We start from the raw sequence: 14,687 nt of genomic DNA, 5'->3' as shown, positions 1-14,687 counted from the left end.
AGATTGGTGAAAATAAGACAGACTGATGTAATCAAAGAAGACTGAAACGACCAGTTGATATAAAATAAGTTGCCCATTGTACTCAAAGTCGAATGGAACAAATTGGTACAAACACGCAAGAACTTTATATTCCCGACAAACGTACGCTATACGTCAAGCCACTTTAAGTGTCAGGGGTTGTTAAACTTGTTTTCGTGATACTCCGGGTGGACATAATGGAAAAATAGTAATGGTTGATTATTTTTTTTAGAAGGGTAATCAAACATTGAAATCAGAGAATAAGGGAACCATGTGACCACTACATAGTAGTATTTGACGCCGTCTAAGAACAAGCCGAAGGAGTTTCAGTGACGTTTTGTGACCATTGGTAAAACGTGGTTCCCTAAGAACACAGCAAAGACAACGAAATAGTGAACTAGTGGACTTCTCCTGGCGAACCTGTTACACTGTCTTAACGGTCCTTAACTGCTAGGACTGTCTTAACGGTCGGAAAGGTAATGGCCCGCTTTTATTTGGACCGAGTTTGTATATTTCACATTACCTGCAGGACGAAAATACAATCACGAAGCTCCACTATGTCGAACTATTGGGTTTATTCGACGCCGAATCGCGACTTCTTTTAGTTTCCAAATTTGAAAAAGTTATTTAGAAGAACGAAATTTGAGTCGAATGTGGAAGATATAAGCGCCACTGTCTGCTTTGCAGATCTGCTGGAGTATTTTTCAGGTTAAAAAAGTTGGATAATCACGGTGTCAAGTGTATCGAGCTAAAAGGGGACTTTGTTGAGTAATAAATCGCAAATGTTGCAAAGTGCTCGTTTTTCTTTTATAGCCAAAATATTTATCAGAACACTTTTATAAAATTAATAAATGTTTCTGTTTATGTAAATATTTGCATGTGCATCAGCAACAGCATACCTTATATTGTGTGTTGCGTCCGGGCTTCAAGAATGGCGCACGCATGCCGACCACATCGTTGACGGACACGTTGGCGAAGCGTTTGAGTATTTCACGCATTCCAATCATTTCACCAACCCATTCCTCGTAGCCTTTGTCTTGTAGTCCTTGTTGTTGTGAGATACTTTCGGTGGCGAACTCGTGTCCAGCATAGCCGAGATGTTGAATTTGTTGGTAATTGCTGCAACAGAAAAATATGAAATATTGATTTAATAAAATAAATAAAATAATATTAAGCGAAGCCAAATAAAGTTAGGATTATTGACAAATATTTGTGCGGAAAATATTCACGTCAATCGTAGTATTACATATGTAATTATTTACTCGTTGATATTCTAAAACGATTGAATAATGAATTAAAAGTTATGTATTATATTGAGGAATATACATATATGTGTGTATATATAGGCGACATTGGTTTTGGTGTCAGTAACAAATAAACCAATTCAATTTATGGATAATAAATAAAGAGTTACTTATACTATACTATATATTGGGACAAGAGCAAGCAAGTAAGCGGAAATGGTAATTAAATTCTCCGGACAAATTATATTCAAAAAAAAATATATTTTTTTGCTAAGCTGGGTGGACTGTTCGCGTTTTTCAATAACATCGCTACAAAAGTTTTTTTTTAAATAAAACAAAAATGGTTTGGGATGTTAATGAAATGCTTTGTTCCTGTAAAAGTACATTTGATGCCATTATATATGGAACCCGATTTCTTTTAGTCTAACGCCGTCAAATCGCACTACCGAGACGGCCAATTAACTCGACCATTTCGTGAAACTAAACTTGGTTTTCAATAAATCGATTGTGACATTCGCTGTGTGGCTTCTAGCGTCGTCAGGTTGAAACCACCTTTTGTCCAAGTCCATATCATCCAAATCGCGCCAAAAATATTCGCTTATCATTGAGCGGCAGCGATTCTCATTCACACTAACATGCCGGGCTTGATCATTTCGGTAGAAATACGGACCAATGACGCTGCCGGCCCATAAACCGCACCAAACGGTTTTTCGCGATGTTATTGTGACTCATAGTGTATGTGTGAATTGCTGTCTCACCAATAATGCATATTTTACTTATCGACGAAGCCATTCAGCCAAAAATGAGCCTCATCGCTGTTGATTTTTTTATGAAAATCCGGATGATTTTCAAGTTGTTGCTCAGCCCAATTCATGAACATACGACTATTCTGACGATTCTGGTGGTCAAGTGACTTCAGTTCCTGCGTCAATCTTGATCTTGTTGATCTTATAAGGTCGTAGGCCAAGATTTTTTCGCAAAATTCGCTACAATGACGTCACAGAGATGCAAAACGCTTGAGAACGACGTGTGAGAGACTTATTTGGGTCTTCCTCAATTGATGCGCTAGCGGCAGCAATATTTTCTACACTACGGACACTTCTTTGCCTCACTGGCACGGGAAAATTTGGACTGTGCCTGTGGATTCAAATTTTTCCACTAGACGCTCGATTCTTGATTTGACATGACGATTATGATGACCATAAATTAGACGTAGCGCTCGAATTTTTTAATAATTTGGACTCGTTGTGGACTCGTATATCCTCCATAACGAAATAGCAAACCTTACTAAAGAGAAATGTCTAAAGAGCGGGAAAAAATATGCCGTCATTTGCTGTTCCTATGGGTCTACTTTTGTAATGTCTCTTTTGAAAAACCCCTTACTATGCCAAATATGAGCAAGAGCTGTCAACCAGTTTTTTTACAGCCGCTGCTTTAGTCGGTATACCTCATTAGTACGTTTTTCACAATGGATAAAAATATCGAAAAAAGAATTTGTCTCAAATTTTGTAATTCTAAGCAAATTTCGTATGGGGGATCGTTCAGTGATTAAGTTTTGTGAAAAACAAAAGCCTACGAGTGGTACAAAGCCTTCATAGCCTTTTGTGAGCTGAAAATTTTGAAAAAGTAGGCGTAGTCCCGATCTCTAATAGATTTACCGTGCGATTCTGTACTGTGATACAGTCGCAAGTCTCTAAATTTGAGATTTTAAGTTAGAGACAATTCTTGAGACTTGAGACGATTTTGCTATTTTGTAAGTGACAGTTACAAAATCTATTACATTTCATTATTCAGAGATGTTTTTACATTTGAATGAAAATAAATATGTCGATAACAACTATTAAATTTTCTATAATATAGTCAAAAAACATAATAATCAATGAAAATAAAAATATATGTGGACTTTGTTTCATAATAATTACGAAATTTATGTAAAATTGATTTATTTTTAACCATTTCGTGTTTGAGTTGCTTACAAAATATAAAAAAATGACAGTTTATGATGATCTCTATTCAGAAAATGGCAGACAAGAGTTCTTTTTAGTTTTGAAAATATTTTGAGACTAACGGAGACTGTTTAGTCTAGTCACAAATTGAGACTAGAGACTGGTATTTAATGTACATATCTCTTAGGCCACGCTACGATAGTCGAATTCGCATAAGACAGTGTGAAATGGATGAAATCGGTTAATAAACCCGCTTACTCCCCAGACTACGACATCGCTAAAAACTACTGAAAGCGCAATAAATCAATAACTAAGAGACAATAAATTTTACTTCCGAGATGGTATGAGAGGGCTTTATACGAGCTGGTGGGCGTGATACCGCCCACTTTTTGGTAAAATCATATACATATATACAACAATATAAAAATCATTTTTAAGTGCTTGTAGGAAAACTATTGCTTTTATACTTGACAAGATATCTTCACGAATTTTGACTGCATGTAGACTATTGTCCAAGGTAGCGCTATCAACTCCGAATATTTGTATATTTCAAATCGGACAACTATAGGATATAGTTGTCATACAAACTGATAATTTTTCCTTGTGTTTTAATATTTTTAACAACAACAACAATACTACAATTCTGATTATTATTTCTTATTTCCTCATATTAGTTTGCTCCGACTAACAAAGCTGGCACTCAATGCATCAGCACATAAATCTATACAAACATAGATATATTCAAATGTACGTATGTATATGCAATCATAAATATTTTATATCCTTTACAAGTATTTCGCTTTACATGCATTTGTTATTATTTTCGGTTGGGGCAACTTCCGCCAATGCAAAAGTTTTACACACACATTTGGGAATTTGGGAATAGACATGCAAATAAATGGGTGACCCTTTTGTTTTTGTTTTCGTTTGCATTTTTAGTTTTGTTTGTTTTTTCGAAATTTTAAACCCCTTAAATATACAATTGCACTACTAATATTGTTGCATATACGCTTTTGTATTGTATATGCAACATGTCTGCATTTAGCTGTTGTTGTTGCTAACATTGTTTTAATAAAATGCATTCACTATTGTTCTCAGTGCAAAACATTTGGGTTACCCTGAAATATTTACATTGTGGTTTTAAGTTGTATATGTAGTGTATATGTAAAATGCAACAAAAATAAATGAATATATTTATTTGAGTGTGTGTGTGTGTGTGTGTGGTTGCTTGTGTGCAAATTAAGATTTGCATATGACTAAAGGGATTTGGTTGCTAAGGGAATTTTGTTATCACTTAAGTTATATTTTATTGTTTCTCATGTTGCTACACACAAATGCATGTTTACAACTGTAAATATGTAGACAAGTGTCCTAATAGTCATATTTATGTACTTACTTATTACCAAGTTTTGCATATTCACAATTGGCTTGATTGCATAAGCTGGGGTGGCAGCATGCTCATTGGCTTTCGTAATAGTGTTTGTGTATTGCCGACGAAAGTTTGGCTTTCTATGAGAATTTTGAAGGGAAACTGTTCTAAAAAATATTTCAACTGGCCACTGTTTTCGACCCATATAAATTCATTTTAATATCTCGTTTCGATTACATTTCATCTTCGCTACATGTATGTATGTATGTATGTATGTATGTATGTATGTATATCTTTAAAATCTTGGCAAGAAGTATCTTTTGGTTATCCATGAGGATACTTGGTCGTCTTCAAACGATGTCTTTTGGTTATCCAGTCGGTGAGCTGCTTGAGCCATAATTAAATAATAGCTTCTGGTCACTCCCAATTAAACGGCGTTCAGAGCACTTTCCTCACTTGCGTGAACTTCAGCACATGGCAACAACCTTATGAAATTATAGATGGAACACTTGTGAAAGCAGCAAACGAGGTTTTATAGAAAGATTTAGATCTACTCCTGGAGAAAATAATTCGAGCTGCATAGCTAAATAAACTCCTGTCATCAAACCAACAGTCGTCGCACTAGCGACTTGACTCCCACATCATTGCTGACAGTCATAACTTCGAATTGTAGATAATTTCGTCTATCTTGGAACCAGCATTAACAGCAACAACAATGTCAGCCTTGAAATGCAGCGCGAAATAACTCTTGTCAACAGGTGCTACTTCGGACTGAGTAGGAAATAGAGAAGTATAGTCCTCTCTCGACGAACAAAGACCCAACTTCAAACTGAGTGAATTGTATCATCACCCTCGTCTTGTTATATGATTCATAGGCATGGACGATGACAACATCTGATGAGTCACCGTTACGAGTTTTCGAGAGAAAGGTTAGGCGGATTTATGGTTCTTTGCGCATTGTCAACGGCGAATACCGCAGTCGTTGGAACGATGCGCTGTGCGAGATATACGCCGACATTGACATAGTTCAGCGAATAAAGAGACAGCGGCTGCGCTGGCTAGGTCATGTCGTACGTATAGACGAACGCAGTATCCGCCGGGGAAGCAAAGGAAGACCTCCACTCCGTTGAAAAGATCACGTGGAGAAGGACTTGACTACATTTGGAATCTCCGATTGGCGTCAACTGGGGCCGCTATTGTAAACTCGGCTATAGTCGCGTTAGCCCCAATAAAGAAGAGAAGAACACATAAAGAGAGACTTTCATATTAATTCTGTTTTGTATGCAGTAATTAAATTTCCACAGAAGTATATAAGAAGTGTCCACAGTTAGAGATAATAGTTAATAATTCTAAATAAACGAAAATTGCAAAAGAGTACTCCAGAGATCATTTCATTAAGGTACAAGTACAAACATATAGAATGTAATGTATATACATATGTATGTATTATGTTATGTATATAACTACCGGTTGCGAACCTTTTGGTGCAAGTGTGCTAAATACACAGTTAACAACTTAAAGTACATAATGTTGTTGTTGTTTACACATATGTACACTGATAAGTTACAAGGCGACATGACAATTGCTGACATGGAAAACCGGCAATGGACACCAAATTCTGCCGTTTGTCGGCCACCAGGGGAATTAGAAAGTGCATTTGGTCACAAAAGTTGCAAACATATATTTATATGTGTCCTCAGTGGATAGCATGTTGCTTGCCACAGACCCTTAACGTCGATTACAAACATACATATTACACAAAACAACAACAAATTACTAACAAAGGAACTCAATGTAATGATCGTTTCCGCAGACGAAAGGAGCAAAAACTTAAAACAATGGCAGTGCCACCTCCGTGGCAGCAGCGATGACGCAGAAAGGGTAGGGTGACATAATAGCAGTCAGCCAGCGACAACGGCATCATTAACAGCTGCATACTACTGTGTATATATGTACATACAAGCAGACACATACAAAGTAGCACACAAAAGCCATGTGATTGACGCCGAAATAATAGAAAACTTGCCACATGCACGAACTGAACACTTTTCTAAAGCGCATGCATACATAACGGCACATTTATGAAATTTCAGCTGCAAGCATATATGTACATAAGTATTATAAGCATATATGAGCATATTTAGTTAAAGTTTGGTTCCCGTGTTGTTAGAGGTTATGTAATAGAATGCTGCTCTGACTTGGTCACTCGCCTGTGCATCCCCAAAGGTTTCCCGGCTAACTGACGATGCTGATATGACTAGAAAGTCCTAAGTGTTATTGCTATTGTTTGCTGATGACAACATATATGTATGTGTATATGTGAGTAAGTCTTTGATGTTTATTCAGCGGGGAGGATAACAGGTGGATAAGCATATTTGCATACAATAGAAAGGTACCATTGTATATGTTTCTGAGGAACAAATATCGTTACAGAAAAACTACAATAGTAACAACAAATTGTGTAGCTGACTACTGGAAGCAGAAATTTCTCGAAAGCTAAAATAATCGCAGTTAAATGAAACGAAATCTATGTATACATACATATTTACTTAAACCTATGCGTATGACCACTTTAGACAATAGCGATACAAAGTTGATGCTCATCCGCACGAATAACAAATGCAGTCAGATTTGAATGGCAGACGCAGAAATATTAATCTCTTGCAATAAAGTTACTTCCGTGGAAAGCAAAGGTTGCGCATCAAATGGAGTTTAGCTTTAACGAAATTGTGAACATTTTTGTTCAGTTCTAACTTTTTCGCTGAAAAGCAGTTTTTCCTCTGAAAATGTTGAAAAACTAGAAAATTCTTCCAGTATTCCACTGACATCCCTTGGGGTAATGACAGCGTGATGCCAGAGGAATTCTCCTGAATTCTAATTGTAGCTTGCTCGATTTGGATCAGAACAAAGACGTGCCGTTTCAAGGTTGTTTGTTAAGATGCAAGAAAAAAAGAGATCTTTCAGCATTATTAGCAGAAAAGAGTAGTAGAAACTTGGTCGACACCTCATATACAAATTACAGAGTGTGGCGTGGTCGTGTCTGTCTTTGAGAGATGAGGTCTTTCTCTTCCCATGCTTTCCCCGACGGGTTCTGCTTCGAATACTCTCAGAGCTGGAGTTTTTTCTTTTAAAATCGCCTCCTACATTCAGCTCTGCAGCTCGAATTATATTCTCCAGCAGTATATTGAAGAAGTCGGAAGCATAAAGGCAGCTTCTTTTCGTGCTGTCAAAAGTAGTTTTAAAATCGCTTGGCTCATGGTGAATATCTGGCCAGTTGTTGATTTCCCAAGCCTAAAGCCGCACTGAAAAGGTCCAATCGGTTTGTTGGCGGTGGGCTTTAATCTTTCACGCAATACGATCGATGGAACCTTATATTCGATGTTAAAGAGGCTTATCCTACGGTAGTTGGCGCAGATTCGGGGGTCTCCGGTTGTATGGATTGGGCGGAGCACATTTAAATTACAATCGCCAGGCATGCTTTCTTCCGACTATATTCCACAAAGAAGCTGATGCATGCTCCTTATTAGTTTTTCGCCGCCCTATATGATTAGCTCGGCCGGCAATCCATTAGCCCTTTCGCTTTGCTGTTGGAGCGTCTGCTTCATCGTCATCGTTTGCGGAATCGGGTTCACCATGTCCAGGTGTACTGTTTTCACTACCATTCAGCAGGTTGGAGAAGTGTTCCCTCTAGATCACCTCCGGGGGCCCTAAAATAATATGGACCTTTTTGAAACCTTCTGTTAGTTTCCGCATCTTTTCGTAGAATTTTCGAGCATTACCGCTGTCGGATAGCATGAAAAGCTCATCGTATTCACTTATTTCGGTCTCTCTTTTTTTGTCTACAAATGCTTGTCGCTTCACTCTTCAACTCTCGATATCTATCCTTCCAATGTAAGACAACACATCTCACCGTACCAGCTGCTGTTGAGAGCTCTTAGAGAACAGGAATGCAAGTCGAGCAGAAAATCGTTCGATTCTCAAATGTGGTTGCAGCTTCTCCACATCGACCATTCCTTGTTGACGAGCATAGTGCGGAGCGTACGAACGTCTAAAACACTGAGATGTGTCTTCACGTCTATCACGTATTTGTGTAAGAGAACAAGCAACAATTATTACTTCGGCAAACTCACGGCTTTCGTAAACTTGAGCTTTTGATAAGCTTTGACATTTTAGACAGACTTTTAGCAACGACCATCGGATCTACGAAACCGGAGTGGTCACGGGTTTTTATTCGACCACGCACTGCTAACTTGGCAGCATTTAATAACGACAACCAAATTAACAATTGATTATAGAACTAAGTTTTAGTGCTGAAAGTTATGATGATAAACAATTAGATTTCCACACGTCCATGCTCCCACGAATTTTCTTGGAAGATTATGTGGAGCTACACAATCTTTTCACTGAGTTTAAGCAACTCTTTAAAAGCGGTGAATTCTTGCGAATCACCACTTTTGCTGCCTAAATGCCCCGTAATCGTTAACTACACGGCGTCTTAAAGTATTTGGAGCTCACTCAGGCTAGTTGGCCATTTTGCTTTAAGTTATGCAAAGAGTTATTTACATACTTTGAAGTTCAAGTAATTTCTTGCCGACATATTTTTGGCCGAAAAGCCTCAAGTCATTTGCCTCCAGCAGTCGCACTTCAAACACTTCGTAGTTTGTATGCTTTTTGGGCTAAAGCCTTACCACATTTGCTGCGTTTTTTTTTTGGTGTTTTGTGCTTTACCTTTACGTGCAACATAATGTCAAAAGTATAAAATTATTTTTACCACCGGCTTTTGAACTTTTTTTCTTTTGCCGCTATTGTGCACTTTGCTTGGGGCGTGGCGATGTGTTGAAACGGCGTAGTGGGTGGCAAATGCTTTAAGAGCTTTGGCAATAACAGCTGTCCATGGTGACTGTACGCTGAGACTGTGGACGGCTCGGCTAGCTTGTTGCGGCTGTACAGGTCATTACAAAGTTGGAAACATTTATGCAGTTTTCATTTACGCTTCCGCTTGTTTATTTTACCTTCTTTCTACACACTGTAAGCTTTTCGATGGGAATTCAAAAAGGTAAGGTACACGTAACTATCGGAAATTTATTTGAATTTCAATACAACTTCAAAACCCAAAACCCCTCTGAAACTTTAAAATATCTGCAATTGAAGCAATTGCCGAAAATAGATCCATTCTACTTTAGATACTTGAAAAGACAAAATTGCCGCCAAATCGACAAGGTAAACTCAGTAATACCGAGGACTTTATAGCATTGTCGCTATTGTCAAGTCAGTTGAATCTACGTAATCGGAAACGATTCGATCCCGTCGCTCTCAAGTCAGTCGGGTCCGGGTAAGGAAATTCCTTCAACAAGTTTATTTAGAAATAAATGTGTTTCTTGCTCATCTAATAAAAGAAATATGTATTCCGTTTGCCGTTCTCAAGTCAGTCGGGCCCGGCTAAGGGTGACAACATAAATATGAATCCGGAGAGTTTGTTTAATTTCATGTTAAAGAGCACTCCAGTATCAACTACTATCCATGGTCCTGAATGACTTGGACTTTATTCCTCTTTATTGGTGTAGCCAAGTCCTTCTCCCTCTGGTCTTTCCAACGGAGTGGAAGCCTCTGCTTCCCCCGGCTGATATTGCGTCAAATACTTTCAGAACTGCAGTGTTTTCGTCCGTTCGGACGACGTGACCTTACAAGAGTAAACGCTGTCTCTTTATTCGCTGAAGTATGTCAACTTGTCTTATATTTTGAACAGCTCATCATTCCATCTAAGGCGATTTTCGCAGTCGCCAATGCGCAAATGACCATAAATCTTCCACAGAGCCTTTCTCTCGAAAACTCGTAACGTCGAATCATCAGCTGTTGTCATCGTCCATGCCTCTGCACCATATAGCAGGACGAGGATGATGAATGACTTGTAGAATGTCGACAAATCTAGGGCTCTTCAAGAGACGGTGTCGGTATGCATAAGCTGAGATCTACATACAGTCTCAATTAAAGAGCTACGGTTTTACGAATCGGTATTACAATGTTCAATGCTCTTAGAAACAGGCTAAGCTTTTTGTAGCTGAGTTTTTGGCATGGGGGGAAGGTTCACAAATATTTTCGGAGTATTTCAAGGTAGAATCCACGATTTCAACAGTGACAGCTTTAAAGACTTCCTTCCTGAAAATCTTTTTTAGCTCACCTATGAAAAGCTGATGGAATTTGTGAAGGACTTTGCTCCCAAAATTTGAATCGGAGCTGTTATTTGAACGGCTCATCGTTTTTTGTGTCCGGGTCATACTTTTCATTCGATAATATTATGAGGAAGGATCAAATAAATTCAAATATTCAAAATTCCATGTCAAAGCAACTGAAATTCGAACTACAACCCAGTAGAGGTTACGTCATAAACTTGGCATACTTGATCAAGGCAATCTTTTTCGCGGAAGAGGGTTTTTCTTGCTGTTAGTGTGCGTGGTATTTCCCTTTCGCTCTCCTTTTGATTTTTGTTGGCATTTTAATGCTTTCACTTTGCTTTTATTGCGTTGTTGCTTTTACTGTAGCTTTTACTGCTGCGCACTTGCTTGAGTTGAGCTGATGGACGTTTGCTTGTGGTTAAAGCGTTGTTGCACGAACTTTTAACATTTTTATGTGCAACACAGTTGTTAGGCGACGACTGACTGCCACGTTAACTGCTCAGGCACACACACTCACGCAGCAGACCCGCAGCATTGCTGATGAGGTTGTCACGTTTGAGCAGCAACGGAAGTCGGTAAATTTTAAACTGATTTTGTAGAAGTTACCTGCGTGTTGTTGCCCTGATATTATGGCCGCCGTGATAGTGAGGCAGCTGATTGTTCTGATAGCCGTAATGATTATCAGGCGAGCACAAGGCTGCGGAGTGGGCAGAACAACTCAGCGTGGCGTTAGATCGCAACACTTTGATTTTGGTTTTTTCCCTTTTGTGCCCTTGGGGCAAGTTAAAAGCTAACTACTTAGGAAGTGGTTAGACAGTTTACTACGCGGCGGCGTGCTTGTAATCGCAGCGGTTATCACCGGCGTTATCACCAACGCCATCGCTACGCAGTGTAGGCGGCGAAGGAAGCTGCAAAGTAGCCACAATAGCGCCAAAAGCCTGTGGGGCAGGTTGGGATTTTGCAGGGTGCAAGCAATTGCTGGGACTTTCAGTTGAAAATATTTAAAGTGCACTCAATGGGCATGGTGAAGCATCAAAATTTGCCTGCGGTGCAGCAATCACTTTCTGCCTTATTTCACCAATGTATAATTTGCTCTTGATTGGCTAATAATATTATGTGCCGGCGGCGTAGTTTCTGAGCCATTTGCGAAATAGTGCCGAATATCTAAGTGGTATGAAGTGTGTGGTGTGGATTTTAATTTTATGAAAATTATCGAATTTAAGTGATATATGAAGGAGGCAGCAATTATTGTTGATATTATCCTGGAATTTAAACTTTGTGAAGTGGAGAGGTCTTAGGTACTTAGTAATATGGATCCAACGCTACGGAAGTGTTTATGAGAGTCATAAATATAGTCGCATATCTCCAAGGCTACCAATTACATTATGTCATACCAAATAGTGTTGGAAAGATTTTAAGCTTAATTTAACAAAAAAAAAAGAAAAATACTAAATTCGGGGAAGTTGAAAAAAAGTTACAGCTGTTCAAAAATGAGTGAAAATAATGAAGAAATTCGCCACATTTTGAAATTTCTGTATAAAAAAAGAAAGAATGTGTAGTTTAGGGAGACGATGCTGTATCAGTTTGTGTAGTACAAGAATGGTTCGCTCTTTTCCAATCTGGAAATTTCGATGTGAAAGATGCACTTCGTTCTGGTCGACCTATCGTTGAAAAAGTCGATGAAATCATGGAAAAGATTGACCAGGACCGTCACATTAGCGGCCATGACATCGCTAAGGAACTTAACATTCATCATCAAATGGTTTTGAACCATTTAAAAAAGGCTGGCTACAAAAAGAAGCTCGATGTTTGGATACCACATGAATTTGTCTGTGAAAAATTTAATGGACCGAATTAACATCAGCGATTCTTTGCTGAACGGAAATGAAATCGAACCATTTCTGAAGCGAATGGTGACAGAAGACGAAAACTGGATCAAATACGATAATAATGTGCGAAAAAGATCATAGCCGAAGAGTGGTGGAGCTCAACAAATGGCCGCAAAGCCAGGATTGACGCCTCGAAAGGTTATGCTGAGTGTTTGGTGGGATTAGAAAGGGATCATTCACTACTCCAGCTTGGTCGATCGATTGATTCTATATTTTACTGTCAACAACAGCAAGCAAATGAAAAAAAACGGCTAGAACTGATCAACAGAAAGGACTTCGTCTTCCATCAGGACACTGTAAGACCTAACACATTTTTGATGACTCGGCAAACACTGAGACAGTTTGGCTGGGAAGTTTCGTCGCATCCACCATATAGCCCTGACCTTGCACCATCGGGCTACCATTTCTTTCGGTCAATGCAGGACTCCCTTAACGGAGTAGAGTTGGCTTCAAGAGAAGGCTGTGAAAATTACTTGACGCCGCTTTTCGCTGAGAAACCAGTAAAGTTTTGCGTTGATGGAATAATATCTCTAGCGGAAAAATGGCAAAAAGTGGTCGACCAAGATGGTACATATTTGGTTCATTAAAGTTCATTATAAATATAAAAAAATAAGTTGAAGTTTGATTAGAAATATGAAAATCCTGTTTCGACTACCCTATATAAATCTCCGTCATAAGACATCTTATCCCATCTTGAGACCCAGCATTAATTATTGGATAATATTCGACCGAATAGACCACGACAAACACACAGTGAGGACAATATAGGCAGTCTACACTTAGAGTGTACACGAAGACCGTGGAGAGTCGATATGGCGTCGTTCGACATCGCTTCGCTCTATGGACTTTTAAAATTTCTGGCTCAATTGGTATGTAAATAAGCAAAATTGGCACGTTTGGGTCGAAGAACAACCTAAAAAGATTCATGAGCTGCCATTGTATAAAGAAAAAACAACGGTTTGTGGCCGGTGAAAACATCGGTCCATATTTCTTCGAAAATGATGACGCTGCGAACATAACCGTCAATGGCGAACGTTATCGCGTCATGATAACCGACCACTTGGTACTTGAAATTGGTCCTGGTGATCTCGGCGACATTTGGTTTCAACTAGGATCACCCTTTAACACTTTATTTAAAGAATAAGCAACTCAATATCCTCGTTGCTATTTTATCTGACATTGAGTTTTCGTTCGGCGCTCTCTGGAATAAACGATAGGTCTAAACAACAATGATCTTATATATCAGCCAACCCTGCTTCCTTCTTGTTGCAGCTAGTTGCCACTCTTTTAAATAATAATAAAATAATTAAATTTCTATTGTAATGCAGAATAGGTATGCGGTTCCGACTGCAAACCGAGAATCCAAACAATGATATATTATTCACCAGCCAGCAACAACAACAGCAACAAACTTATATGGCAGTATAATTTATTAAACAAAAGTAAAGGATATCCTTATATGTGGTGGTGGTGCTGGCTTTCGCTGCACATTTGGAGTTTGTGTGTGTGTGCCTGTGGTTGTAAGCGGATGTGTACGTCAATAAAAATCAAACAATGCACTTGGCAGGGTTTTAACATATTCAAATTGCACCGTTTCTCCGTCATTGCTTACCCAAACACACACACGTATACACATACGCAGCTCAAGCGCTTGCGTTGTTGCGCGCATTCATGTTTAGTTGCTTTTGTTGTGGCGCTGGCTGTTGTTGCTGTTGCTGCGGCTTTTGTTTTACTTTCGTGTTGTAAACAAGTAATCTAATCCAGCCAAAAAAGTTTGCAAATTTAATTTCTATTTTGTGTTGCAGCTATTGTTGCATGCAACAATGGCGACCGCCGTTCTCAGCGCCACTCGCACTTCACTCATTGCATGCATTGGGATTTTGTGTGGTGGTGTGTGAGTCAGATAGTGTTCAATTTTGTGGCAGATTTGTTTGGATTTCAGCTTAGTCGATGTGTTTTTTGTTGTTTTTTCTGTTTTCTGTTTTTGGTGTAACTTTATTGCATGCGGTTGATTCTTTTGTTTCAAATTATGCAAACATAAAATTTTA

At 38.7% G+C, this 14,687-nt stretch overlaps 1 protein-coding gene across 1 annotated transcript in view; it reads right to left on the bottom strand.

Moving 5' to 3' along the window:
- The window catches only part of LOC126758407 (chitin deacetylase 1), a 104,959-nt gene that overhangs the window by 22,845 nt on the left and 67,427 nt on the right, over positions 1-14,687 (bottom strand). The window contains exon 6 of the mRNA XM_050472666.1: positions 918-1,137. Coding sequence (XP_050328623.1) covers positions 918-1,137 — 220 coding nt within the window. The remainder of the gene's footprint in view (positions 1-917; positions 1,138-14,687) is intronic.

Source organism: Bactrocera neohumeralis, chromosome 5, assembly GCF_024586455.1.
Source record: "Bactrocera neohumeralis isolate Rockhampton chromosome 5, APGP_CSIRO_Bneo_wtdbg2-racon-allhic-juicebox.fasta_v2, whole genome shotgun sequence".
In the NCBI taxonomy this organism is placed as follows: Eukaryota; Metazoa; Arthropoda; class Insecta; order Diptera; family Tephritidae; genus Bactrocera; species Bactrocera neohumeralis.
Note: the sequence above shows the minus strand (reverse complement) of the source record. Positions and strands in the feature narration are given on the sequence as shown.